The 27,186-nt window shown below is 52.4% G+C and overlaps 2 protein-coding genes across 3 annotated transcripts in view; both read left to right on the forward strand.

Moving 5' to 3' along the window:
- The window catches only part of P2ry6 (pyrimidinergic receptor P2Y6), a 28,275-nt gene extending 17,527 nt beyond the window's left edge, over positions 1 to 10,748 (forward strand). For both annotated transcript variants that reach the window (XM_027942708.2, XM_071616470.1), the window contains exon 2: positions 4,755 to 10,748. In XM_027942708.2, the coding sequence (XP_027798509.2) occupies positions 4,789 to 5,775 (987 nt within the window). In that variant the 5' untranslated portion in view covers positions 4,755 to 4,788 and the 3' untranslated portion in view covers positions 5,776 to 10,748. The remainder of the gene's footprint in view (positions 1 to 4,754) is intronic.
- Positions 10,749 to 16,913: 6,165 nt separating this feature from the next.
- Positions 16,914 to 27,186, forward strand: part of Arhgef17 (Rho guanine nucleotide exchange factor 17) — a 57,593-nt gene continuing 47,320 nt past the window's right edge. The window contains exon 1 of the mRNA XM_027942698.2: positions 16,914 to 20,483. Within this exon, the coding sequence (XP_027798499.1) occupies positions 17,301 to 20,483 (3,183 nt within the window). The 5' untranslated portion in view covers positions 16,914 to 17,300. The remainder of the gene's footprint in view (positions 20,484 to 27,186) is intronic.

Consider the following 27,186-nt stretch of genomic DNA (forward strand, 5'->3'; position numbering starts at 1 on the left):
CACTCCCTCCCTGCCCCCTACCTAGTTGCCATATATGCTACAAACCAAAGCCAACTTCCTCCAGGTCACCCTCCTTAAATGCTGCCTCAGCGCCTGGATCTGGCTTTCTGGGGACAGTGAGGAGCCACCTCTCTTTCTCTGGTTGTCCTAACAGCTCCAAGGCCTGGTTTGGTGGTAAGGAGGGGCTGGGAGGGCTTGGCCCAGGCTGGAAGAATCCTGCTTAGGTGAGTTCCTGGGGGCATCCCCTCTCTCCTCACCACACACACGCCTCCTGAGCTCTGGGCCTGCTTTGTGGAAGGGACAGTGACTGCTAACAGGGTTGTGAAGGGGACATGGGAGGAGCTGATGATATACAATAGATGCTCAATAAATGCCTGTGGAGAAAAGGAAACAGGAGGAGAGAGGGATGAGCATAAGCGAGTAGTTGAGTGGATTGGCTCACAGAAGGAAGGGGAGATGGGCTGCTGGTGGATGAGCTATTGAATGATGAAGAAAGGAAGGGGGGATGCAGGAGCTAATGACTGGGAAAATGAACATGGATTCCCAGTGGCTCTGGTGTTACAGCTAAGGAGGGACCAAGAACTTTAACCATCCACCTACCCATTTGACAAGTGAGACTACAGCAAGGGCTGGGAGAAAGGAAACTGATGGGCCTGTGGGGGCTGGTGGCCTCTGGTCTCCCCTTAGCCTGCCCAGTCCCCTCAGCCCCCTCCTTCCAGGAAAGAGGGGTTCCAGGAAGGACACCTTTCTCCGCCTCCTTGCCCCTCGAGGCCCAGTTTCCGCCAGGCTGAGGGGCGGCGGGGAGGCGGTGGCCCCTGCAAGGGCTATTTCAGTCAGAGACAGCCCTGCCAGGAAGCAGAGGAAGCTGTCCACCCACTGGAGGTGATACAGCCCGACTGAGGTCTGCGTGTGGAGAGCCCCACGTCTGGCTTCCCTGGGCCCCAGCACACTTGGGACCACCAACCTACCACAGGGACAGGAGGCTGCATGTGAGTGTCACTGCGTTTTGGGGCCGTGGGCTGGTCGGGGGTGGGATGGAGGGTAGCTGGAGACAAGGAGCTATAACTTCAGGCCAGCAAGCTGGGTCCAGCTCTGACCTAAAAGAGGCCCACAGGATTCCACCCAGCTGGGGGATCAAAAAAGGAAGAAGCAGGATTGGGCCTGGAGCTTGGTGAACACTGAGGATCCTGACAAATGGAGATGGACTGAATGGCACCTGTGCGAAGGGAACAGCAAAGATGGGCAGGCCGGAGAGGGCGTCTGGCTCTGTGACTGGCAGTGGCTGTGTGGCTGTCTCTATGTCTTGGGAACAGTGTGACTGGAGAGGAAGGGTATTTCCCTGAGGGCAGAGGATGCTGGGAAGGATATGGTCAGAGCCACCTCTTTGAAAGCCCACACCATGGGCAGCTAATGGGGCAGGGGTCAGAGCTGGTCCAGGACTTGGGGCCTAAGAGTGGACCACAGACATGAAGACCAAGTCCAGCTGCTACCTAGAGGTGGGGGCCAAGCAAGCCTTCCCTCAGGCAGCCCCTGCCAGGAACAGGGAGGACAGCTCAGCCCTCCCAACCCCTCAGAAGATAGAGTGAAGCTCTGATAGGGAGCCAGAGCCAGGCCTCTTTCCTGGGCCAGAAAGATTTGCCCAAAGAGCAGGACAGTTCCCTGGGCCCTCTCTACAGCCCCTGACTCCTTCCAAGAGGGAGAGGAAGGTCCCCAGAGGACCAGGGAGCAGGAGAGGCATAAACCAACAGGAGTCTCAAGCCACCTGAGGCAGAGGGCTCTCTGTAGGGCAGGGTCTGATGGCGACAGGCCTCCCAAAGGAAGGTTAGGGACACATCTCCCTTCCACCTACACCGGTTCTCTCAGACCCTGCCTTCCCCACCTCACTCACCACCTGGGGTATCCTTGTACCCTTCTCCACCCACAGAAATCCTCCTCAGCCACCAGGGTCTTGCTCCAAACTTCAGCTCTGAGAAGTCCTTTCCACCCTGTGGCTTCCACTGGTCTTCCTCAGACTGGCACATCTGTAGCTATATAGACTGGAGCTCTGCGCCTGTCTATGTCTATATACTATGCCACCCCCACGCATTCAGCAGGCAGTGAGTAAAGGCCCAGCAGGTGGAAATGGGAGAATGAATGCATGCACCAAAGAACGGCCTGGATGAATGAACATAGAGATGAAAAATGAACCTCCTCTTGCCCATAATCGTCTTGGGTTCCTGGCCACTCTGGGGGCGGGTGGACTCTGTGCTTCTTCCTCTGTCCCTGCCCCACACACCCACATTCTCTCAGCTGGACACAGAGCAGTCCAAGCATACGGGCTGAAGACCCACCAAAAGTCTTTGGTAGCCAAAGGTGATATGGGGGATGGAGTGCAGACCAGAGAATCTAAACATCATTTTGTTCAGAATTTGGGTAAAATAGCTGAGCACAGTGACATATGCCTGTAATCCCAGGGTCTTGGGAGGCTGAAGCCAGACAATCACAAGTTTGAGGTCAGCCTGGGCAAGTTAGCAAGACCCTGTCTTAAAATAAAATAAAAAGAGCGGGCTGGGATTGTGGCTCAGAGGTAGAGCACTCACCTAGCACGTTTGAGACCCTGGGTTCAATCCTCAGCACCACATAAAAATAAAAAAATAAAGGTATTGTGTATAACTAAAAAAAAAAAAAAGAAAACCTGTTTTTTTAATAAATAAATAAAAATAAAAAGGGCTGGGGGGGGTGGGGGGCGCTGGGGTTGTGGCTCAGCAGCAGAGTGCCCGTCTAGCATGGGCAAAGCCCTGAGTTCGATCCCCAACACCACATAAAAATAAATAAATAAGCTACAACTAAAAAATAAATATTAAAAAAAAAATCATAATAAATAAAAAGGGCTTGGGAGGTAGCTCAGAGGTAGAGTACTATTGGATTGAATCTCCAGTACTCCCCCACACACACGAATTTGGGTAAAATAATTTCACTAAAATCAAATTTTAAAAATTTGCTCTAATATAACTTTTTAAAAGTCTCATAAGCTCATTTATCAGGTATAGTCACATTAAAAACGGCTAACACAGTGCCAGGCACCGATCCTCACAACAACCTTATAAGGCAGGTACCCTATGTCCCATTTTACAGATGGGGAAACTGAGACACAGAGGTTAAGTAATGTGCCCAAGGCCATGCAGCTTATTTGTGGCAGGGCTGGGATTTGAACGTAGGAATCTGAATCCATATACTCAGACTTGATTCCTTTCCTGGGCCAGAAAGATTTGCCCAAAGAGCAGGACAGTTCCCTGGATCCCCTTTGAGTACCTTTGCAGGACTTCATATTTTTTCTGGGCCTCGGTTTTTCTCATCTGTTAAACAGAGTGAGGACTGGATTATCTCAAAGGCTTTGCTTTCCAGATCCATTGGATTTAAGTTGTAAACTCTCCCTAGACATCAATGATATGGAAATGTCATTATCCAGGAGGCTCCAGAAGTCATACTCCAACAGGAAACCCCTTAAGGAATTTGGGCTGGGCTGCTAAGTTCCCCAAAACCCAGCCTGAACCAGTAAGAGGTGGGACAAGATGTAAGATGCAATGACATGGTATTTATTGAGCACCTACTGAATGTCAGGCCCTTGACACATTTTACTGTTCAGGCCAGCAAAGGCAGGCGGCATGACCTGAGCTGTCCAGTGTGACAATCTGGGAGCCAACATCGGAACCCAGGCCTGCCTGCTTCTGAAGCTGCCCTTATCACTTCCACATCCCATGTCTGTGGGCCATGCCAAGCTGCTTCCTCTGAATCAGGTGGTCTGGTTCTGGCTATAGCTCTGCTTCTAACTCAGTAATTAAGTTTGAGTTGTCCCTGCTCATCATTGCCTCTGGATTTCCATCTATATAAAACGGATCCCTCACCAGTTGTCTTCAGGAAAATGGTTTTCACTATGGACACCAGGGGGCTCTGTGGCGTCCACCTTTGCTAGTCCTACCTTGGTATCCTCGAGTCAATTGGAAAGAAACCTTAGGGATGCCCTGGGTCACCTCCTTGCCCTACTTTACAGATGAGGAGGCTGCTACCAAACCAAGAACATGGCTTTTGGAAGGTGGAATTCAGACTGAGGAAGTTGGAGCTGTCCTCAGTAAGCTCATGATGTGTGGATCATTCAAATGGGTTAACTAAAAGATACCAGGAACCTCTCTGCCCTGGACCCCAGGTCTGGCTCTAAGATACAGAGAGGCACCAAACCTGGCACTTCTCAGAAATTCCTCAGTCTGTGAGAGACAGGTAGATCCACCATAACCACAATCTCCATACCCTAGGGAGCTCAGGGGAAGCCCTAGATAGCATGACTTAGGGACTTAAAGGTGAGTGCAGCATTTCCCCCATTTCACAGATGAGGAAACTGAGACTCAGAGAAGTTAGATAACTATCCCAAGGTAAGCAGCAGAGCTGGGTTTCAAACCCATGTTCATCAACTTCTACTAACAAAGAAGGAGACACATGACCAGGGTTTTGAAGGATGAATAGAAGTTCCCTAGGAAGGCTGATGGGAAATAAATACTATAGAATAAAAGTAAATTGGATTTCTCCCAGGTTTGAGCTTCATTGTACAGTAAGTTTCCCTGAAGTGAGAGCTATGTGGGGCCTCAATGAGGTGGTAAGTATAAGAGATGACAAAGTTAGTGCTCTAATTGTCCAGATAGAGAGATGGAGGCCCAGAGAGGGCCAAGGCCTACTGGTGGTTGGTGAGCATGTCACTGACAAACTGTGTTTTGTTTCCCCAGCCTCTCCAAATGTAGGAAGCCCAGCTGGGCAGAAATGGAGTGGGACAATGGCACAATCCAGGCCCAGGGCTTGCCACCCACCACCTGCGTCTACCGCGAGGACTTCAAGCGGCTGCTGCTGCCACCTGTGTACTCAGTGGTACTAGTAGCAGGCCTGCCACTCAACCTCTGTGTCATTGCCCAGATCTGCACGTCCCGCCGGGCTCTGACTCGCACAGCTGTGTACACCTTGAACCTGGCCCTGGCTGACCTCCTGTATGCCTGCTCCCTGCCCTTGCTCATCTATAACTATGCCCAGGGTGACCACTGGCCCTTTGGAGACCTGGCTTGCCGCCTGGTGCGCTTCCTCTTCTATGCCAACCTGCACGGCAGCATCCTCTTCCTCACCTGCATCAGCTTCCAGCGATACCTGGGCATCTGCCACCCCCTAGCACCTTGGCACAAGCGGGGGGGCCGCCGGGCTGCCTGGCTGGTGTGTGGAGCTGTGTGGCTGGTGGTGACAGCCCAGTGCCTACCCACTGCCATCTTTGCTGCCACAGGCATCCAGCGGAACCGCACCGTCTGCTATGACCTGAGCCCACCCGCCCTGGCGGCCCGCTACATGCCTTACGGTATGGCCCTCACGGTCATCGGTTTCCTGCTGCCCTTTGCAGCCCTGCTGGCCTGCTACTGCTGCCTGGCCCGCCGTCTGTGCCGCCAGGACGGCCCTGCAGGGCCCGTGGCCCAGGAGCGGCGTGGCAAGGCTGCCCGCATGGCTGTGGTGGTCGCGGCTGCCTTTGCCATCAGCTTCCTGCCTTTCCACATCACCAAGACGGCTTACCTGGCGGTGCGCTCTACCTCCGGCGTCTCCTGCCCTGTCCTGGAGACCTTCGCCGCTGCCTACAAAGGTACAAGGCCCTTCGCCAGTGCCAACAGCGTTCTGGATCCCATCCTCTTCTACTTCACCCTGCACAAGTTCCGCCGGCGGCCTCATGAGCTCATGCAGAAACTCACAGCCAAGTGGCAGAGACAGGGTGGCTGAGTCTTCCTAGGCGGAACCCAGGGCCGTGCCTGTGGCCAGGACACCAGAAGTTCCACCAACCCCAAACCACACAGAGAGTTAAAATGTAACTCAACTAGTCACAGATAGCCCCTTGAAGACCCCAGATCTCTCTGTGGTCACAGAGACCAAGAGGCCTGGGCCTCCAGAAGCTTCCAGTCAGTCATAGACAGTTAAAAAAAAAAAAAAAAACATGCTAAAGGTTGGGGATGTAGCTTAGTTGTAGAGCACTTGCCTGGCATGCATGAAGCCCTGAGTTCAATTCTCAGCATTGCCAAAACCAAACAAAAAGATTGTTGCCGGGCACAATGGCATACACCTGTAATCCCAACAGCTCAGGAGGTCAAGGCAGGACAGTCACAAGTTCAAAGCCAGTCTCAGCAACTTAGAGAGTCCCTAAGCAACTTAGCAAGACTGTCTCAAAATAAAAAAAAAATAATAATAATAATAAAAAAAAAAAGAGCTGGGGATGTGGCCCAGTGATTGAGTGCCCTTGGGTTCAATCCCTGGTGCCAAAAAAGAAAAAGGAAAACCATGTTAAGCTGCTCATAGAAATATAGTGTGACATGTACTGTAACAGAGGCTTTGTACTGTATGCTGCGCTGGAGTACATCTGTGGAGTCCCGGATGAAGGGGATGAGGGAAGATGCACAAGGAAGTGAGAGCTTCCAGGAAGTGGAATTTGAGCTGGGTTTTAAAAGATGAATGAAAGCTCTCTGGTGAAGAGGAACCAAATCCCATTTATTTAGCAAACCTTTACTGAGACCTGGGTGGTTCTGAGGCCCCAGAAGAACCAGACCCAGCCCTGCCCCATACAGGCTCCCAGGTCCTGGAGGTGCAAACACAGACACAGTGATATCAAGGCTGGGATAGACAGAGGAGGAGGGGTGCCCAGAAGATCTCATGACCCAGGCTAAGGTGTTAGGAAAGATCCCTCTAGGAAAGAGCCATCTGAGCCAGATGGCAAAGGCTGAGTAGGAGTTCAGCAGATGAGGTGGGGACACTTTAGTACAACCTGGGCCAGTCTCCTGCTGGGCTCTGCCCTGGGGCAACTGGGCTGAGCACTAAGGAGCAGGGCATGTGGACTCCATGTGTCCCACAGCCACTCTCCAGACAAGGACAGGAAGTGGCAAGGTGCTGCAAGCTCAGCAGGGAGAGGAATGGGGGACACTTCTTAGAAGAGAAGGCACTGGTGGAAGGCACTGTGGGCACAAAGCCTCGAAGTAGCAATCAGCTGAGTATGACTGTAAAGCAATTAAACCTGAAAGCTTGTATACAGGACCAACGCCCAGAAAAGGAGCTGTGGGGCCAGAGCATTACCTGCTAAGAAAAGCCCAGAGCCACCTCCCCTTCATTGCCTCTTCCAAAGTGGATCTCAAGACAAGGATATCCTCGGGGCCTGGGCACCACCATGACCCCCCAAGAGAGGGGAAACAGCACTTCAACACTGCATCATTCTAAAAGCAGAAGCCAAAAACTTGAGAAGACTTAGGGCCGCCAGGAGGCTGCGACCCGGAGGTCCTGTGCCTGGGAAGCCCTGGTCTCATGGCAGACTGTCCTTGCTGTGTTCCACACCTGTCCTCTCGGGTCCCTCATTTTGACCTGTCGGAGCCTAGAAGGCTGCCTTGCTATCCCCTGTGGAGGCGCCTCAAACACAGATCTAAGTCTCTAAGATCTCAGTACAAAGCCGAAAGGCATCTTTACTGCAGGCAACTCAAGGAGGCAGGAAAGTGAAATCAAGGGCCCAAGTCCTCATCCCCACCTCTCCCCCAGCACTTTCCCTGACCATTGCTCTGGGGCTCCTCATCATCTGTTCTGGTTTCTCTTCCCCACCCTAAACCAACCCTCCTTCCCCTGCAGTCCTCCCAGACAAGTTTCTCTCTTGTGGAACCATCTAGCCTGCCCTTGGCTGCTGGTGCAACAGACAGCTATATAAGCAAGGAGTCCTCCATTTCAGAAGGTAGAGCTGGGAGAGGAGAGGGCAGAAGAACAGGGCTGGAGAAGAACTGTGAGTGAGTTCTGGAAAAATCTTTAAGCCCTCTGTAATCTCCAAGGTTGCCGAGTAACAGGGACATCCAGAGAAGGGTTTCAGGAAATTTAACTCCTAACACTGTCAGAGGTGTATTTGTAGATGGTTGAGGAAGAGAAAAAAACAGGCCCAACCCACCTTGGGAATCTACTTACTGTCCTTACTGGAGAAGCTGGTAATTTGGACAGGAAGAACTTTGTATTCTTTTGGCCACAGTGAGAGAGATGTGTGGGGACATTAGAAGACAGGGTGTTTTCAATTCCCCATAGGATGCAATGGGTGCCAAGCAGGTCAGATGTTACCCACCTTGCATCCAGCCTGTTCAATAGGGAATGTGGGCAACCACAAGCAGAAGCCTGGCTGAGCCCTGTTGAGAGGGCCAGGTTACTGTCCCAGCCAGCTACAGGAGCTGTGATGTGTTGGTTACTTTTCCAGGATTGGAAGTTGTAGGCCACAGGTAAATTGCTTTCCCAGCTTCCCTTAGTGAGGCAAAGTATCATAGAGGGTACAGAGCCCCAACCAGGCCACCTGAGTATGCATCCAGATTCTACCATTTACTAGCTATGTTACTCTAGGTAAGTTACTCAATAAACCCCTTTGTGCCTCAGTTCCCCAACTGAACAATTGGGATAATAATACCTGTCTTGCAAATTGTTGTGAATATTAAATTAATTAATATGTGTGAAGCAGTCCCTGCAACGTAATAAGCATGCAATGAATGTTACTATTATAATTATTTTGCCTTTTGGAACACAAGTTCCTGCAGAGTCTCTCTCTCTCTCTCTAGGAACAGCCACAGGAGGTTTCTAAACAGTTGGCTTTAAGTAAGGATTTGCAATACTTTCTCTAGGAGGCAGAGTCTTTTAAGGAAAAAAAGCTCTTCACACTTTTTCCAGAATAAGGACTATAATTCGCAAACCCCATCTGTTCTGATAAGAAAGAAAAACCATTTGTTGCATGCCAGTACCAAGGACTCCAGATGCTGTGTGGGGGCTTGAGTGCCCCTTTCCCTCTCTCTCCCTTTGTCTCCTTTCTCTTTCCCACCCTTTCTTTCCTCCTTACTTTAATGCAGAGCACATCAATGTTGGGGTGGGAGCTGGGGCTGACCCTGGGGATGCTCCGCTCCCTGGGATGGGAGACAGAGGGGACACAGAGGGAGTAAGGAGGTAGTGTGGTGAGGCATCTGGATGTGGTTCAGAAAGGCCTAAAATGTGGGTTCAGAAAGGTCCAAGGTGACTCTCCTTTGAGTTGGAGATCTCCTGGGGGATGGGGCAGGGCCATTAGGCTTTGTAATGAAACCTGGTGGGAGGAGAGAGGTTAAGGGTGTCCCTGGTGCAAGAGAGAGTATAGGCAAAGGCCTGCAAGCTGTTGGAGGAGGGATAGGTGGTATAGTGACCCACGTTGAAGCTGAGAGTGAGGGCTTTGGTGCCAGTCCAGAAAAGTCCTTCATTGATATCAAGGCCTATTTACTGGGCCCTGTGGGTCCCGGGCACCAAGCAATGTGCTTTACACACATTTTCTCATTTACCCATTATAATACCTCCTGTGACAGATGGGGAAACTGAGGTCACAGTGTTGGAACTAACTTGTCAAGGGTCAAGGTCACACAGCCTTTTTATAAAATACTGGATTCCCCCTCTTCATCCTCTTTCCCCTCCCTTTCTTCACCTGCTATTCAGGTACACCTCCCCTGCACAGTCCCAGTAACTGGGGTCCCCAAGAAGGTGTAACAGAGGCAGCTGGAGGCCAACCACAATATCACTTCTCCCCTTTAGCTAGGCACATGGCCTCCTAGGATGAAAACTTTACTCCCCAGACTCTTGCAGCTAGGCATACCAGTGGCTTACTCCTAGCAACCGGATTTCAACAAAGCGCCCAAAGAAAGTTTCATATGAGGAAGGAGGAGTATTTTTAGAGACCGGTGGAGTCTTTGCCCTCACCCCTGCCCCTTCTTATTGTTTACAAGGTAGAGAGGACAATTGGGGTACCATCTTGGACAGTGAGGGCAAGGGCCCCTTCTGTGGCTGGTAGAGTAAGAAGCTGGGAGCAGCTTGGGTCTCCAACCATTCTAATCTGAACTTTTACATGAGAAATAAATACTTTAAAAAAAATAGTTTTTTAGGCATTTGTCACCCACAGTCAAAACTAATTCCCTTAGATTCCATCCTGAGCTGGTGGACCTAGGTGGAAGCCTGGCTGGGACTGGGGTGTGGGTCAGGGTCTAGGATCAGGGTCAGGGTCTGGGCAGAGGGCAAGGCCTCACCCTAGTGGGAGCTAGGAGCCAACTCTCTGAAGACACCCAGGAAAACAATTCCTGAAAATGTGCAAATCCTGGGAAGGGGACAGCCCCAGTGTGGCTTGAGGCCAAGGGTGTGCATAGGCTTCCTGGGGGAGAGTGAGAACAGAGGGCCCCTGTTTAGAGTCCTGGAAACTCCAACAGTAGCAGGCTGTGGAAGAGGAAGCCAAGGAGGTGGAAGGCAGGGGCCTGGAGGTCTCTAAACTGTGGTGGCATGATGGAGCAGTGGAGTTTGTGAGGGAGTGTATCACAGCTTGGAAATGAGGTGTCCCCTCCCAAGAGGTCCTGCGTTAATGTAGCCATATTCAGATGTAAAATGATAGGAATATGAGAGCTGTAATCCAATCAGTCTGTTCCAGTTGGAATGGACTGACTATAGGCAGATGGGGCTTGGCTAGAGGAGGTGGGTCATTGGGTACATTCCCCGGAAAGGCCCATCTTCCCGGTGGCCCCTTCTCCCTCCTCTCTTTGCTTCCTGCACTAGGTGGTAAGCAGCACTCTTCTGCCAAGCCCTTCCACCATGTTTTTCTGCCTCATCTTGGGCCTGGAGCAATGGAATTGGCCATCTATGGACCACTGGCCATCATTTCTCTGGAATCATAATCCCCAAATAAACTTGTCCTCCTCTAAGTTTTTCTGATCACAGTGATGCAAAGCTGCCTAACATAGATGGGCTGGAAGGGGGAAGTGGAGGTGGGGAGTGAAGGTGCCGCCCCTGACCAGTGGGGTTGGGGGCGGACTGAACTAAAGTCACTTGTGTGAATTTACAGTGTCCCTGTAACCCGGCCTCAGGCTCCCCAAGAAGAGGGGCAAGAGAAGGTCACAAGAGGCTAATGAGAGAGAGAGAGAGAGAGAGAGGGGACAAACACGTTCTTCAGAAATGGGCTTTTATTTGGGGGGACCCTATTTCTTAGAACATTCTATCAAAAAAAAAAAAAAGTCAGAATGGGTAGGATTACAAAGGAACAGGTGAGTGTAACTCAACCCCAGCGGTGACACCTACACCTGGAGCCACACCTTGTTATTCCAGCTGGGGTAATGCCCTTGTTACTGCTGAATGCAATAATTGTTCAGGACCCCGGGGCATCAGGATTTAAAGGCGTGTTCATCCAGGGCAGCTCCCCACAGGAAAGAAGACAGGAAGGACCTGAGAAGTAGCTTCCAGGGCAAAGACCTTAGAGTGTCGGCTCTCAGCACTTGATGACAGGGAGCCAGGGGAGTGGGAGTCAAGGACTGGGGAGCTAGAGAATCAGAAATTAAGGCCCATCTCAGGGAGATTCCCATTCCAAACAGGAAAAACCCCAGGACACTGGATCTGTCCTAGCAATGGATGCTGTTGCCACCTTCCTTCCTCATTTGTTTGTCTAGAAGACACTATGTATCTCTGAGATGAACTCAGATCCAGACCCTTCCTTAGGAAAGAATCTGGGGGCTTAGCGGTGCAAACAAAGAAACAGTTCATCCAATAAACGTTTATTGAACAACTACTGTATGCCAAGCATCATAGTGGGCAGTGGGTCTGATGGTGGAGATAGGCAATAATGAATAAACACATATATCTAGATCATTACAGCTGGGGAGGACAGCTTAGAATATAAAGAGGGTCAGTCAACAAGGAAGGTCTCACTAGGGAGGTGACAAGGTCATGGAATGGTGGGTGGCCCAAAGATACTGGGAGCTGGGGGTGGGGTGACCTTATTTGAAGGGTACAAAAGGTTCCTTAACTGAGGCAATATGGTCTCAGAAGGACTGGGCTTAGTGCAGAGGGGTGTTTGGACTCTGGGAGTCCAAACAAGTTCCTTAATTTCTCTAAACTTTTCCTTATCTGTAATTCAGTGACAATACTACCAGCCTTCCCCTAGCTGCCAGGGTACTGAGGATGGAAAAGCTGGAGCAGAAATTTCATAAATTACCAAAAATTACTAGAAGAATGGGCAAGAAACACAAAAAGGCACTTCAAATTAAATAAATAAACAACAAAAAACACAGATGATCCAAAAACAGAGAAGAGATTTTCAATCCCAGCTTGATATGCTTATAAAGTGGGCCCACCATTTCCTTTCATGTGCCCTGGAGTCTGCACCACACCCAGCAAATACCCAGGTGTCCATCAGCAAGACAGGGAACCCAGACACAGCTATGCTCACACATTGGAATACTGTGTACAGCCAGAATGAACCACACAAATGTGCAATGATATGGATGCATCATAGCAGTATAATATTAAGGGGGAAAAGTCTCCCATATTATATACAGCAACATGCCCCTTTTATAATAAAAAAGTCAAAACAACTAAAGTGAAAATATATCATTTGAGAGAATATGCAAATACAATAAAATCACACAAAAAGGAAAGCAAAAGAATGCTGGGAGAAGATTTGAGATGAGGGTTACCCTAGGCAGTGGGGCAGCTGGGGGCTTATAGAATGACATGTAGGTTATTGGAAAGATGCTAGTTGTTTTTGTTTGGTGAGTGCCAATTAAATAATTGAGCTGGGCACAGTGGTGCATGCCTGTAATCCCAGAAACTTGGGAGGCTAAAGCAGGAGGATCTCAAATTTAAAGCCAGCCTCAGCAAAAGCAAGGAGTGAAGCAACTCAGTGAGACCCTGTCTCTAAATAAAAAATAAAAAATAGGGCTGGGATGTGGCTCAGTGGTTGAGTGCCCCTGAGTTCAATCCAGGTACTCAAAAATATAAAAAAAAATTAAAAAGAATACATCATGAACAAAAAGATTATAAATAATCCAATCCTGTGCACTTGAGGTCTAATTAATTATTCAGGAAGATATTATTATTATTATTATTATTATTATTATTATTATTTTGGTACTGGGATTTAACCCAGGGGTACTTAACCACTGAGCCACATCCCCAGCCCTTTTTTGAATTTTCTTTAGAGACAGGGTCTCACTGAGTTGCTTAGGGCCTCGCTAAGTTGCTGAGGCTGGCTTTGAACTTGTGATCCTCCTACCTCAGCCTCCCTAGCCACTAGGATTACAAGTGTGCACCATCAGGCCCAGCAGGGGAATTTCAGATGGTTTCTATTTGGATTTGGAATGCAGTCAGGAGCCAGACTCCCCATTAAGCAGCTTCTTCCTGGAGTTTATTTCTCACGGGGGACTCCTTACTCGTCTTAAGACCCATACTCACCCTTTACCCTCTTTTTCTTATTTTAGGTGGACACAATATCTTTATTTTATTTTTATGTGGTGCTTAGGATTGAACCCAGTGCCTCATGCATGCTAGGCTAGCACTCTATCACTGAGCCAAACATCAGCCCCCTTTACCCTCTTAAGTACCCAAAGCCCGTCACGGACTGTGATTGGTGACTATCTAAACCTTCCCATCTTCATTTCTCCAAAGGCTTCTAGAACTCTGACCTCACTGGGTCACCATGACTAACTGGGTAGATGGTTTATTTGCATTCCCCCCTTCATAGATGAGCCTGAGGACCGAAGGAAGGGGGCACTTCTAGGGTAGGCCTGGCTTCATATTCTAGCAGTGTTCCTGGCTCCACCCTGGGGCCCAGTGCACCCATTTCCTCCCAGATGAGCCTTTTCAGGGCTAAAAGCATTCATGCCTTCTGTTTCTAGAAGATGACAGTCTCATCCTAGATCCCGAGAGACTGGGGTGGGAGAACTCCTGAGGCAATGCAAGCAGGCAAGCCACTCTCTGAGTGGGTAACTTCCCTTTGGGCAACGGCCCACGAGCAACCCTTAAACTACACTCCCTACCACCAACAAAGCCCAGCCCAGCAAGCTCACCTTAGAGCCAAATCAAAAGGCTACCACAAGACTCTAGAATCTGGTGAGTCTCCATCAATTTACCCAATTGTGATATGGGATAAGGACCACTAGACTCTCTGTCCAGAACTGACAAGAAGGCAGAATTTAACAGGCTATCAAGGAGCTTAGAAAAGTACAAATTTCAGGGCTGGGGATGTGGCTCAAGCGGTAGCGCGCTCGCCTGCCATGCGTGCAGCCCAGGTTCGATCCTCAGCACCACATATAAACAAAGATGTTGTGTCCGCCGAAAACTAAAAAAATTAAAAAAAAAAGAAGACAGTGATTACAATATGTATACATAATAGAAAAGAAAAATCTAAAAATAAATAAACATTTAAAAAAAAAAAAAGAAAAGTACAAATTTCAGATGATAGGAGCCATCATCACGAGAGAACACAATAACTCTTGGGATAAGAGTCTAAACACACCCCAAAACTTGCCCCAAAAGAGCAGAAAGAAAAGACTTTAAAGGAAAATGACTCTGACTTCAAATGTCAGAGTCAGAGTCAGAGAGGGCACATTTGGGGAAACCTGGCAACTAAAACCCAGTGAAGCCCAGAGATTTACCCAAAATCACATAGCCAGGCAGGGCAGAGAGGCATTAGGCAGGGCAGGCTCTTTTCCTTGCTCACCAATTTTCAGGTGAAGAAAGTGTGTTTACTGCTCAGTCCCTTTGAAGCTGAGCTGAGACAAAGTTGAATGAGGGACTCACTGGAGGTTTGTTTCAACTCAGGAAGGAAAGACTTTCTCCCTACAGGGATTTCCCACAAATCAAGGGGCTTCCCAGAGGGTAGGGAATGAGTTCCCATTTTGAGGACTATGTGAGCAGCAAGCAAGACCTTCCATAATCACTGAGTGTCCACGGTCCTGCCCTATACCCACATCCTGTCCCTCTCCTCTTGAGTGGAGCCTCCCAGCCTAGTCCTGCCCCATTAAGGTCTCTTTGATAGGCACTCTGGTGACTGAGTAAGACAGATTGCTGACTTACCACATCTTTCACTGACACCCAGCTACTGCATGGATGTAGGAAGGCCAGGGTAGGTTTAACCAGCCTATAGAGGGCTGGGGAAGGGTTGAAGGAGCATGGGGCAGTTCAGGCTGTCCTTTGTTACCAGGGAAGGTGAGCTCCAGCCCAATAAGGAAGAGAAGAAGGCTGCTGGGGGGCTCAAATGAAAGAGAACTACTTTATCAGGATCTGGGGTGAGGTTAGACTGTCAGTGTTTGAATACCCTAAAATCTGAATATTAATAATAATAATAATAATAATATTTCAGTTCTGGGAATTGAACCAAAAGGTGCTCTACCACTGAGCTACATTCCCAGTCCTTTTTATTTTTGAGACAGGGTCTGGCTAAGTTGCCTGTCTGGCCTCAAATTTGTGATCTTCTTGCTTCAGCATCCCCAGTTGTTGGTATTACAGGCATGCACCACCACCATGCCTGCCTAAAATCTGAATCTGAGTCAGCAGGAGCTGCCATTTTTTCCTGAATTTTTTCCTGACACTGGTCAAAGTCACTTCTCCAAAAATATCCATCTCCAAGGGTGGCTTGAGGATTAAATCAAATGAATGAAACAATATTACCCTACATCATAGGCATTCTGCAAATTTTCGTTTATTCAGATGGGGTCCTGTGCTTAAATTGGGCCAGCGAGGATGAAAGGGACCTAACAGCCAGGCGAAAGTGGGGAAGCAGGTGGCTCCAGAATACGCGAAAAAGACTCGCCAGACGGGCAAAGGAGCAAAGTAGATTAGTGTGAAGCAGGAGAAACAACCTATACGTTTCTTGCCAGGATGGAGCAGTCGCTGGAAGAAATTTAAATTTGGCAGTGGGCAATCAAGCGCATTCCTGTCGGAGCCCTTTTTGAGGGTGAGGCCGAAGAAGGGACAGGGAGCCTTGCGAAGGTTTGTAAAAACTAAGCGGACTTGGAAACACTAAAAGGAAGTGAAGGGGCTGGGGATGTGGCTCAAGCGGTAGCGCGCTCGCCTGGCATGTGTGCGGCCCGGGTTCGATCCTCAGCACCACATACAAACAAAGATGTTGTGTCTGTCAAAAAAATAAATATTAAAATATTTTAAAAAAATAAAAGGAAGTGAAGTCTTCCCAGTTCTCCGATGGCTGGGGGTAGAAGTGGCTTATCTGTCCAGGGCTCAGAGGCCTGGGAGGATCAGGCCGGTAGAGGGCGCAAGAGCCACGTACCCTGGAGTTCAAGAGAAGAGGGGGAGAAGCGCAGGGCGGAGCATCGAGAAGGGAAGCCTCCGGGAGGACCCCGGGAGGTGGGAGGCAAGGCAGCTGGAAAAGTTGGGTGAGGTATGACCCCCCAGGGGTGGGGCTTCTGGGATAGGTAGCAAGTTTTGAGGGACCATCAGAATTGGACAGGCCACAGGGAGGTAGTACTGGTGGAGCGTTTGAAAGTGTGAGGGGTGGGACGTAGGCGTGGTGTTGCAGGATTCGCCGCAGAGGGTGGGACAAGGGGCGTGACCTGGGCGGAGTGAAGGGCGGAGCGGGAGCAAAGAACGCGGGCCGGCTTGCCCCGCCCCCGTTCCCCCCCCCCGCGCCAGATCCCACCCCTTTCTCGTACTGGAGAGTTTCTCCGTGTACCTGAGTATCGGTGTGTACTAGAGTTTGTGGGTACGAGGTTGCCATGTTGGAGCCCCTCGGGCAGAAGGTGTTCCCGCGCGAAATCTGCTGAACTGCGGTGGGTGCTCTACTGCGGCTGTGTGTCTGCGAAGCTGACCACGTTCAGAGCTCGCGTTTGTCTGAGCGTGTGCCTGGGGAGTAGTTCGGCCCGCTGCGCTCCCGAGGGACTTCTCTGGAGGGTCTCGCCGGCCTTCCTGTGTTCACGCATCGCGTTTCTCCTTCAGCTCCTCCCCGATTCCCTACCCCCTCCGGGCTCCCAGCCTCGCGCGCGCCCGGAGCCCACCCCCTCTTTTGGGCGCGAGGCCCCGCCCCCCGCCCCCTTTCCTCTGCCACAAAGTTTATTTGCAACAAAAGGGAGCCGGGAGAGAGCAGTCTAGAGGGAGGGAGCGGGAGCTGGAGAGGGAGCGCGAGGGGAGGCAAGCCGTCCGCAGAGCTGAGGAACCGAGTGTTGGGATCCCTTCCCGGCGGAGCCACGATGTCCCTGGACGCTCCGGCAGAGGCGAGGGACCAGCCGGGAATTCGTCGCTGAAGCGGGAGCGGCCGCCTGGGATGGAGCCGCTGCCTCCCGCGACTGCAGAAACTTGATCCGCGACAGATAAACCTCTGCTCAGATTTCTGCGCCCTCCCAAATCCCTCGCGTGGCGGGTGCAGGACCCAGGCCTTCGACTCCCGCCACTGCGCTTCTTTGGAGCGGGGGCAGAGGGGGGGTTGGCCGCGGCTCTCCGAGGCCAGCCCCCCCGGAGTGAGTGCTGCCGCCATGGCGGACGGGTCGCCCCGGCCCCCGCTTTACCGCAGTGTCTCGTTCAAACTGCTGGAGCGCTGGAGCGGCGGACCCGGACCAAGGGAGGAGGACACGGACACCCCTGGTTTGCGGCGCCGCGCCTCGTGCCGGCCGGCCACGGCCATCCCGGGCCAGCCCTCCCGGCGCGTGTCCAAGCTGGCGTCGGGGCCCCCGGCCGCCCCCGCGCAGCCGCGCCCGCTCCGCAGCCTCTCGCCATCCGTGCGCCAGCTCTCCCGGCGCTTCGACGCGCCGCATCTGGACGACGACTCTGCTGGCGTTCGAGACGGGGGCGTCTCTCCCGGGGCTGCGGAAGAAGCGGCCGAAGGCGCTGCCCGGGGGGCCTGGCCCAGCGTCACCGAGATGCGCAAGCTCTTCGGCGGCCCTGGCTCCAGGCGGCCGGGTGCGGACTCTGAGGCCTCGGTTACGCCCAACCCCGACGGTGCTGCGTGGGAGCCCCCAGCTCGGGAGCCCCGGCAGCCACCGACGCCACCTCCTCGAACGTGCTTCCCCCTGGCGGGCCTGCGATCGGCGCGGCCACTGCCGGGGCCGGGGATTGAGGGGAGGCGGCGGCGACAGCAGCAACAGCTACAGGAGCGGGCTCAGCGTCCGGCGGATGGTTTACATTCTTGGCATAGCTTCTCTCAACCGCAGGCCGGGGCCCGGGCCTCCTGCTCCTCCTCCTCCTCCATCGCCTCCTCCTATCCTGTCAGCCGCAGCCGGGCTGCCAGCTCCAGCGAGGAGGAAGAGGAGGGCCAGCCGCCGCAGCCTGGGGCTCAGAGTCCGGCCTACCATGGCGGACACTTCTCCGGCAGTGACGAGGACCAAGACGGTGAGGGCGGCCACCGCCGTAGAGGGAGACCGGGGCTCAGGCCTTCAAGCTCCCTGTTGGATCAAGACGTCCGGCCCGACAGTGATGGGTTAAATCTGGGCAACATGGACTCAGGGGGAGTCAGGAGTCCTGAACCTCCTACATCGCCAAGAGTCCCTAGTGAAGAGGCATCCCGGGAGTGGGATATTAGCTCACAGTCTTGCGTCTCAGGTGCCCAGGAAGGCTTGCGGCCTATGTCGGACACTGTGGGAGGAGCTTTTCGTGTGGCCAAGGTGAGCTTTCCAGCGTACCTGGCCAGCCCCGCGGGCTCCCGCGGTAGTAGCCGCTATTCTAGCACAGAGACCCTCAAGGACGATGACTTGTGGTCTGGCCGGAGTTCTGGAAACTGGGGCGTGTACCGCTCCCCTAGCTTTGGAGCCGGGGAAGGGCTCCTGCGGCCCCAAGTTCGAACTCGTAGCAAGGGGCCTGTGGGCACCACCAGAATGTTGAGGGATGGAGGATTGGAGTTGGATAAGAGCCGGCAGAGGAAGTCCCTGTCCAATCCAGATATTGCCTCAGAGACTCTGACACTGCTCAGCTTCCTGCGCTCAGACCTTTCAGAGCTAAGGGTCCGAAAGCCCAGTGTTGGCCCTGGGAACAACCTCCTAGATGGCAGAGACTCACCATCAGCAGGTGGCCCAGTGGAGCAACTTGAGCCCATGCCCTCCCATACTCCAGCATCACCTGGCACCCGCCCCACACTCAAGGACTTGACTGCCACCCTTCGGAGGGCTAAGTCCTTTACCTGCTCTGAGAAGCCTATGGCCCGCCGCCTGACCCGTACCAGTGCCCTGAAACCCAGCTCCTCTGAGCTCCTGTTGGCAGGCTCTGGTGCTGAGGAGGACCCATTGCCACTTGTGGTCCAGGATCAGTATGTGCAGGAGGCCCGTCAAGTTTTTGAGAAGATCCAGCGTATGGGTGCCCAGCAGGATGATGGAAGTGATGTTCCCCACAGAAGCCCTGACTGGGCAGGGAATCTGACCCAAGGGCAGCGGTCCCAGGAGGAGCTGTCTGGCCCAGAGTCCAACCTGACAGATGAGGGCATTGGGACAGATCCCGAGCCTCCTGGGGCAGCCTTTTGCAGCCTGGGTACTACTGGAGTGTGGAGACCTCTTTCTTCATCCTCAACCCAAACAAACCACTATGACCCTGGGACTGAAGACAATCTGGGTGGGTGGGCCCTGGTGTCCACTGACACCCCTCCCACACCAGGTGCCCTCCGCAGGAGACGCAAAGTCCCACCTTCAGGCCCTGGTGGGACTGAACTGAGCAATGGGGAGGCAAGTGAGGCCTACAGGTCCCTGAGTGACCCAATTCCACAGCGCCATCGGACTGCCACCTCTGAAGACCCCTCTGGGTTCTCTGTGGACAGCAATCTCCTGGGCTCACTAAGCTCTAAGACAGGGCTTCCAGTGACCCCAGCTGTGGATGAGGGCTTGACCAGTGGCCACAGTGACTGGTCAGTGGTCAGTGAAGAGAGCAAGGGTTATCAGGAGGTCATTCAGAGCATTGTTCAGGGGCCTGGTGCTTTGGGACGTGTGGGGGAAGAGAGGGTTGCTGGCAAAGCCCCCAAGAAGAAATCTCTGAGTGACCCTAGCCGTCGTGGGGAGCTGGCTGGGCCTGGATTTGAGGGCCCTGGAGGGGAACCCATCCGAGAAGTTGAGCCTGCATTGCCTCCATCCAGCAGTGAGCCTATTCTTGCAGAGCAGCGGGCAGAGCCAGAAGACCCTGGTCCTGCCAGGGGCCGGGCACAGTCTGAGCGGGCACTACCAGAGGCCCCGCCTGCCTCCTCCACTGCCCACCACAGCTTCTACCTTGACCCCAAGCTGACTGATGTTCTATCCCCTCGGCTTAGCCGCCGAGGCTCCAAGAAGCGCCCAGCCCGGAGCAGTCACCAGGAGCTTCGGAGAGAGGAAGGAAATCAGGACCAGATTGATAGCCTAACTCAGGCTCGGCCTTCCTCCAAACATGTTCGCCATGCCAGCGTGCCCGCCACCTTCACACCTATTGTGGTGCCTAAGCCTCTGACTTCTGTTGGCCCCCCTGTAGCTGTTCTGGAGCCTGTGGCCTTCCCTGCCCGAGCCCACCCCACATTGCAGGCTCCATCCCTTGAAGATGTCACCAAGCAGTATATGCTGACCCTCCACTCTGGTGAGGGCCCGGCTCCAGCTCCTGTGGACCTGCCCTTGACTCCCATTGCACCGCCCTCTGTGGAGGCCAAGCCCTCTGAGGTGGTTCGAGCTCCAGATGAGCCTGCCCCAGCCAGCAAGTTCTGCGGCAAGCCACAGGTGGTAAGTCCTTTATGGGGGCCTTTGAGTGGGGCCCCGTGGGCACTAACCTGTCAGGAGCCTTTTGCATGTACTTACTGGACAGATGCCCAAGTCCAAGGGTGCTTAACTGGACCTGGAAGTGCCCTGGCAGTATTAAGAGTGTTAGTAACAGAGGCTCCTGTCTGCTCAGACCCTAAGGAGGCCTCAACTTCTGCTGGCGCTAATGCTGAAGGTTCTCTGCTGCTCCAAGGTGTGCTAGTGATGACAAAAGGTTCTTATCAAGTCCTTTGCATGTGTCTCTGGGACTGGCTTTCAAGACTCCCATGTGGGTCTTTGTTGTGAATGCACCGAGTGTGTGAGGGTGGCAACATCCTGCACACATCAGTTCTGTCTCTGAGGTTTGTTGCTCAGCTGTTGGCAGCAAGGCTTCCCCTTGGATGTTTGGGCTCAGGGGTCCACAGTTAGCATGTGTTTTCCTTTCCTTTTGTGGCTTTCCTGTGATGGGTCAGAATGTCTGTTCCTGAGCCTGGGAGAATTGGGAAGTTAAGGCCTTACTCTGTGGAGTAGTGGAAGGGACTCAGGGTTCTAGCCCCAGCTCATTCCTAGTTGTGTGACATTGGCCTTTCTTAGGTCTTAACCTCCCCATCTGTAAAATTGGGTCAGGAGGGATGTGGACAAGATGGTGCCTGTGTTTTCATCTAGTTAGTACTGTGCAGATTGGAGGAAGTCTGTGGGTTTGAGTTGGAGCATTCTCGGGGCCTGAGTTCTGCCAGAGCCTCCCTCTTCAATTAGAGGAGCTTCCAGATGGAGGCTGCTGGGGAAGGGTGGAGGCAGGGAGGCTAGGCAGCAAGGGCCTTTAGAGAGGTCTGGATTAGTCCTGGCCCCCAGAGGCAGGGCTGCCTCCATGGGTCAGTTTGGGGCCCTGGTCTCCCATCCTGACTGCTTGCTTCTGTTCTCCACCATACCCCTTTTCTGGTGATTTTGAGATATGACCCCACCCCAGGACCCAGGCCTAGGGGTCTCACTCTCCTTGAGGCCCCCACTTCTACCTTCTGGCTTTAGCCATCTCTGGGGGTGGGGCTGTGGGTTCAGATTGGTTCACAGTTGCACATGTCCTGGCATCTAGACTGGAGGTTAGAGTCAAGACACTTGGTTTCTGGACTAAGCTCAGGGGTGGTCAGGGGTTATGTCAATCGCTGCCCTTGCTCTCACTGTGTTCCTGACTGTGAGAAGCCTGGAAACCCTAAACCCTGGACTAATTTGGTCACTCCCATTCCCAGCGCTCTCACGGCCCCTCTGAACTCCAGTTCCCTTTGTTTCTCTCTCCTCAGCTCCATTTCCCCCTGGTCCTGGCTCTGCTGTTCCTCACGGAGGCCACAGTGGAGTCAGCAAGCACCATGGGAGGAGGGAGGGAGATTTGGACCTGTCCTTCCTTCTGAGGCCCTGTTAGGGGAGCTCAGGTGCCCTACACTCTACTACCAGTTTTGTTTTTGGAAGATGGGGGAAGGGAAGTCAGAGCAGGGGCAGCTCCTGCTGTCGGTACTGTCCCCCCTCCCCAGCTTCCTTTCCCATGTAATGCTCTCCTCTGGGATCCTGAGCTATGCCGGGGAGAGGGCAGGAGTAAACCAAGGGACTCAGGGAGCCTGTATGCGGTGGGAGTGATCCTGAGGGGAGGCATTGAGATCAGGGAGGGGGTGGGAGTTTTCGCAGAACTGCTCCTGCCCACCTCCCTTGGCCTCCCCCACGCACTGGGGCACTCTGAGGTGGGGGAGCTGCCATACAGACTTCTCCCTGCCCTGACAGCAGACTTTCTGTGGCCTCCAAGCCCTTGGCCTCTCCAGTCCTCCCACTCTTCCAGGCCCCATTTCATGTCCCCTCTTACCCTTTAGGGGAAAGAACTGGTGAGTGTATAATTAGAAGAGCAGAGTTGGAGCTGCCTCAGCTGCAGATCTCTGTGTGGCTTAGAATCTGTCACATGCTGTCTCCGTGCCTTGTTTTCCCCTTCTGTATAATGGGATTAATGGTCACTGCCTGGCAGGTGAGTGAGTGGTTTCATCATTTCATGCCTAGGAGCAGGAGAGAGGGAAAAACAGGCTCCCCTGCCCCGTCTGCTTCTCAGTGAAGCTTGTCCCTCCTCCCTGTTTCTCCACTGGTTACTGAGCACAGGTCTCAGTGTGACCTAGGCTCAGAAGACATTCACCATGCCTGAGTTCCCCATCTCCTCATAAAGCCTGTAAGTTCTCCCATCTGCTAGTCTGAATCCATCCTGCTGTCCCCTTCCTTCTGGCTCCATGAAAATGGGCAGCAGCTGTCCACCACCTCCTGTTGGTCTTCCTTCAGGAGATAGTGTTCCCTTGTCTAGGGTCTGGGGCTCTAGTCCCACTCCCTGCTCTGTGGGTACAGATGGCATGGTATGGGCTCCAGAATAAGAAGAGATGAGAGGAGCTGTCACTACTTGCTTATGGGGCAGAAACCAATGTGAACCCAACCAGGACTGATAGGAGAGAATGTGGGGACCAAGAGGACCCCGGGCATGACCTCAAACTATCAGAAAGTTCTCACACTCAGGTGCCTCCGGGCCCAGACCCATAGTCACCCTTGGTGCGGTGCTGCCCCCTTGCTGGGAGGCAGGAGGCTCAGACCCAGACCTGGCCCAGCCTCTGACTCACTTTGGACCTGTACAGTCTTCTTTGTGTCTCAGTTTTCCCATCTGTACAGTGGGAGGTTAGACTGTTTGGTCTTGGAGGCCCTGGAAGAAGGACTGAGCCTCAAGGGTGGAAGAGGCATGGCTGGAGGGAATAGAGAGACAGTTCTCTGCAGTTGCTGTAAGGGATCTAGGACCACAGAATAGGGGGCAGCTCATGGCATCTAGTCTGAACACCTGCTTGCAAGTTGCTGTTTGGGCCTCCCTGCTCAACCTCTCCCACTCTCTTGGTTTCTTCCACTTGGGTCTAAAATAGCTAGCTGATCAGCCACCCTTGGCACCAAGGCTTCCCCTACCCCAGACTTGGAGTCATGTAGTCCATTTCTGCACTCAGGTACTTAGTGTCTCATTGACACATGAGACGTCTCTAGCCCAGAAACAGGAAGCGGCTTGTTTCAGAATCACAGATGGATGAACCCATGGAACTTCAACATATTGGAATGGCAGTGACAATGGCCAGCATTTTTATTAAATGCCTACTATATGACAGACACTGCTATTTCATTCTAGTGTGAAAGCTTGGTCATCTTATAGTGTTGCCTTAGACTCAGAGGCTGTTGGAGTCACCCTGAATCTTAGCATACCAGTATCTTAAGGTAAAGAGACTGTTTCTTGGTGAAATTGGCCTGCCATCTGAGAAGGGGCTCAGGGATAGTTGGGGACATCACCTATACATCCCCAACAGCCTAAACACTTTCATATTGGTTACTTAATTCGGAGCCTGGGGTGCAGGTAAGAACTTTGAGACCCAGAAAGGGAAGATGCTGGGCCCAAGGTCACATAGCAAGGCCAGGCAGAGCTGGACTCAAGCACCAGAATCCTGGCCTTGTTCCTGCCTCCCCCAGCAAACATCTCCCCCCACCCCCAGCTCACCCAGCCAGCTCCCTGCCCTTGGAGGCCTGGGCTGCAGCTCTTCCAATTGCCTTTGTCTCTCTGGCTCCCCCTTGGCAGGGAACCCACAGTTGTTGTTGGTGGTGGGGGTTCTCTCCTTCCCCTCTTTGACTCTTTGCTGTGATTTTTCCATGGAAACTGGTTCTGGGCGGGAGGGGGTGAAGCCATTAGGACATTTGGAATTCTGAGCAGTACCAAATATCTATAATTAAATATCTTGTCACCCAGCAGGAGGAGGTTGGGATGGGGGAGGACAGGCAGAAGGGCTGTCCTTTTCCTGTTTATTCTCTATCACCCCCATTCTTTCCCAATGTCCTGGGCTGTTGTGGGGAGTGCTGTCCAGGAATGAGTCCACCCAGCAGGGAAGGGTTGGGGGATGGACCAGAGAGTTGAGCATGACATTTTCCAGCCCCTCTGTTTCTGGGACCAGCTGGGTTTGGGAGGCTGCTGCTAATCCTGTCCTCAGCCCCCTCTCCCCAGCATAGGGACTTGCCCCTCCTGCTTTCCTCCCTCCCATCTGTGATCTCTCTGGCTGCACATGCTGCAGCAGTGGGGTGGAGACGCCTGAGAGCTGAGACAGTGAGTTTAGAATCTAGAAGCAGTCTGGACAGGGCTTAGGATGTTAGCCTGGCAGAGGAGGCTTCTTAGAGGAGGCTTTGCCTGAGATTGGCCTTGAAATCTGGGAGAGAGGGAGGGACTTTTGGAGGAGGGCACAGCTTCAGCAGAGGAGTGGGAAAGAACCAGGCAGGTTATGTGCAGTAAAAGTTTGTTCCAGAGACTTGGACAGTCCTTGATAGAGTAATGCCGTCATCCGCCCAACAAATACTGAGCACCTAGACCAGCAGGCACTCTTCCAGGTCTGTGGATATATACAGCAGCAGTTCCCAAAGCTTCCAGACTAGTGAGGACACCTATCTATGAAAGTGACACTATGTGTCAGGGAGCAGAAGGAGCTAGGGAGAAAAATACAGCAGGATTAAGGAGTTGAGAATGACCCGGTGGGGTGCTGTTTTAGATTGAGGGGTCTAGAAAGGCCAGTTCTGAGGAGGTGACATCTGAGCAGAGGCCTAGAGGAAGTGAGGGAGCAAGTCAGGTGAGCATCTGGAGGAAGAGCATTGTGACAAAGAGGGACAGCAAGTGCAAAGGCCCTGAAATGTTTGAGGAACAGACTGGAGTATGGTGTGGATGGAGCAGAGCAGTAGGAGATCCAAGGTCAGAGTAGTAAAGGAGGGTAGGGTGGGCCAGGCGGAGAAGAGCCATCGGGTAGTAGGAGGACTTCACATCTGCTGGCTTCTACTGAAAGTGAGAGGGGCAGGCATTGTTGGAGGGTCCTAGGTGGAACGGGACCTGAGTAGTTGGCCAAGGCATGAACAGGTGTGCTCTGCTGCTGTGTGTGGGTAGACTGCAGGGCTCAGGGCCGAAGCAGTAAGGCCAGTTGAGGTCACTGGAGTAATATGGGTAAAAGATGGTGGTGGCTTGGCCAGGCATAGGTGTTGGGTAGTGAATTTCTGCTGTATTCCAGAGGGCTTTGTTTTTCGTTTGATTGTTTTTGTTACAGGGATTGAACCCAGGGTTGCTTTTTCACTAAGCTCCAACTTCAGCTTTTTGGTTGTTTTATATTATTATTATTATTAGTAGTAGTAGTAGTAGTAGTGTACCAGGAATTGAACCCAAAAGTGCTTTACCACTGAGCTACATCCCCAGCCCTTTATTATTATTATTATTATTATTATTATTATTATTATTTTAAATTTTGAGACAGGGTCTCGCTAAGTTGCTTAGGGCCTTGCCAAATTGCTGAGGCTGGCTTTGAATTCATGATCCTCCTGCTTCAGACTCCTGAGCCTCTGGGATTACAGGCATGCACCACTGTATCGGCTTTTAGTTTTTCTTTGAGACAGGGTCTTGCTAAATTGCTGGGGGTTTACTGAGTTGCTGAGGCTAGCCTTGAATTTACAATCCTCTTGCCTCAGCCTCCTGAGTGGTGTATGCCACCATACCCAGCGGCCCAGAGGGCTTTGAAGGGCCAAGGTCCCCAGCTATCAAGGTGAACATAAAACTACTACTGCTTCTGTAGCTAAGCAGTGTGTGTGAGGTCCTTTAGGATGAGAAGAGGGATGACAAAGCCCCTAGAGTGGACTGGGACCGCAGGATGCGCTAGCCATACCCCACAGGGCTGTATTGACTTGGCTGAAATGCTAAGAGAGTGGAACCACCACAGAGCCCCAGTAAAGCTGGTGACAGTGCCATATCCCTCTCTGTCTCCTCTGTAGCCACCATGCCCCATCTACCTCCAGCTTTTGTGTCCCCTGGGACAGGGAGCTCATGCAACCCAAGGCAGCCCTGTCCCTTCCAGCACTGCCTGGCTCTAGGAACATGCCTATAGTCCCAGAGACTTGGAAGGTTAAAGGCAGGAGGATGGCTAGTTTGAGGCCAGCCTTAGCAACTTAGTGGACTCTGTCTCAAAATAAAAAGGGCTAGGGGCACTGGGGCTGGGGCTGGGGCTCAGTGGCAGAGCACTTGCCTCGCACACGTGAGGCACTGGGTTTGATCCTTAGCACCACATAAAAATAAACAAATACAATAAAGGCATACTATGCATGTACAACTAAAAGAAAAATAAATAAAAAAAGGAAAAAAAAAAAAAAAGGACTGGGAATGTAGCTCAGTGGTAAAGTGGTCCTGGATTCAGTCCATTAAAAAAAAGCAAAGCAGGCTCAGAGCTGGCAGAGGTTTGCCCAAAGCCCTCCCTGTGGCTCATGAGTGAGCTCTGGCCCCAGGTGTCCTGACTCCCAGGCCTTGCATTGGCCCCACTAACCGAAGTTGGCAGAGACGGTGATGGCAGAGCAGGGGACAGGGCAGCCCATGTTTCCCAGAAAAACTCGCAGCCTTGGCACACTTATTGGGAAATGTGCCCAGGCAGCCTGGCGCCTTGCTGGCAGGCCCTGAAGTTGGGACCCTGGGTCCCCTGGGAAGCAGGAGCCTATTGGAGCTGATATCCCCCCCATGGGAGTTGATCCCCCACATCCTCCCTCCACTTTATAGCCACAGGGAGACAGAGGCAGAGGGAAAGTGCCAGATGGCTGGGCTCTGCTCAGTAAGTGAGCTTCAAACTATGATGTACAGGGG

Source organism: Marmota flaviventris, chromosome 9 (genome assembly GCF_047511675.1).
Source record: "Marmota flaviventris isolate mMarFla1 chromosome 9, mMarFla1.hap1, whole genome shotgun sequence".
Lineage (NCBI taxonomy): Eukaryota > Metazoa > Chordata > Mammalia > Rodentia > Sciuridae > Marmota > Marmota flaviventris.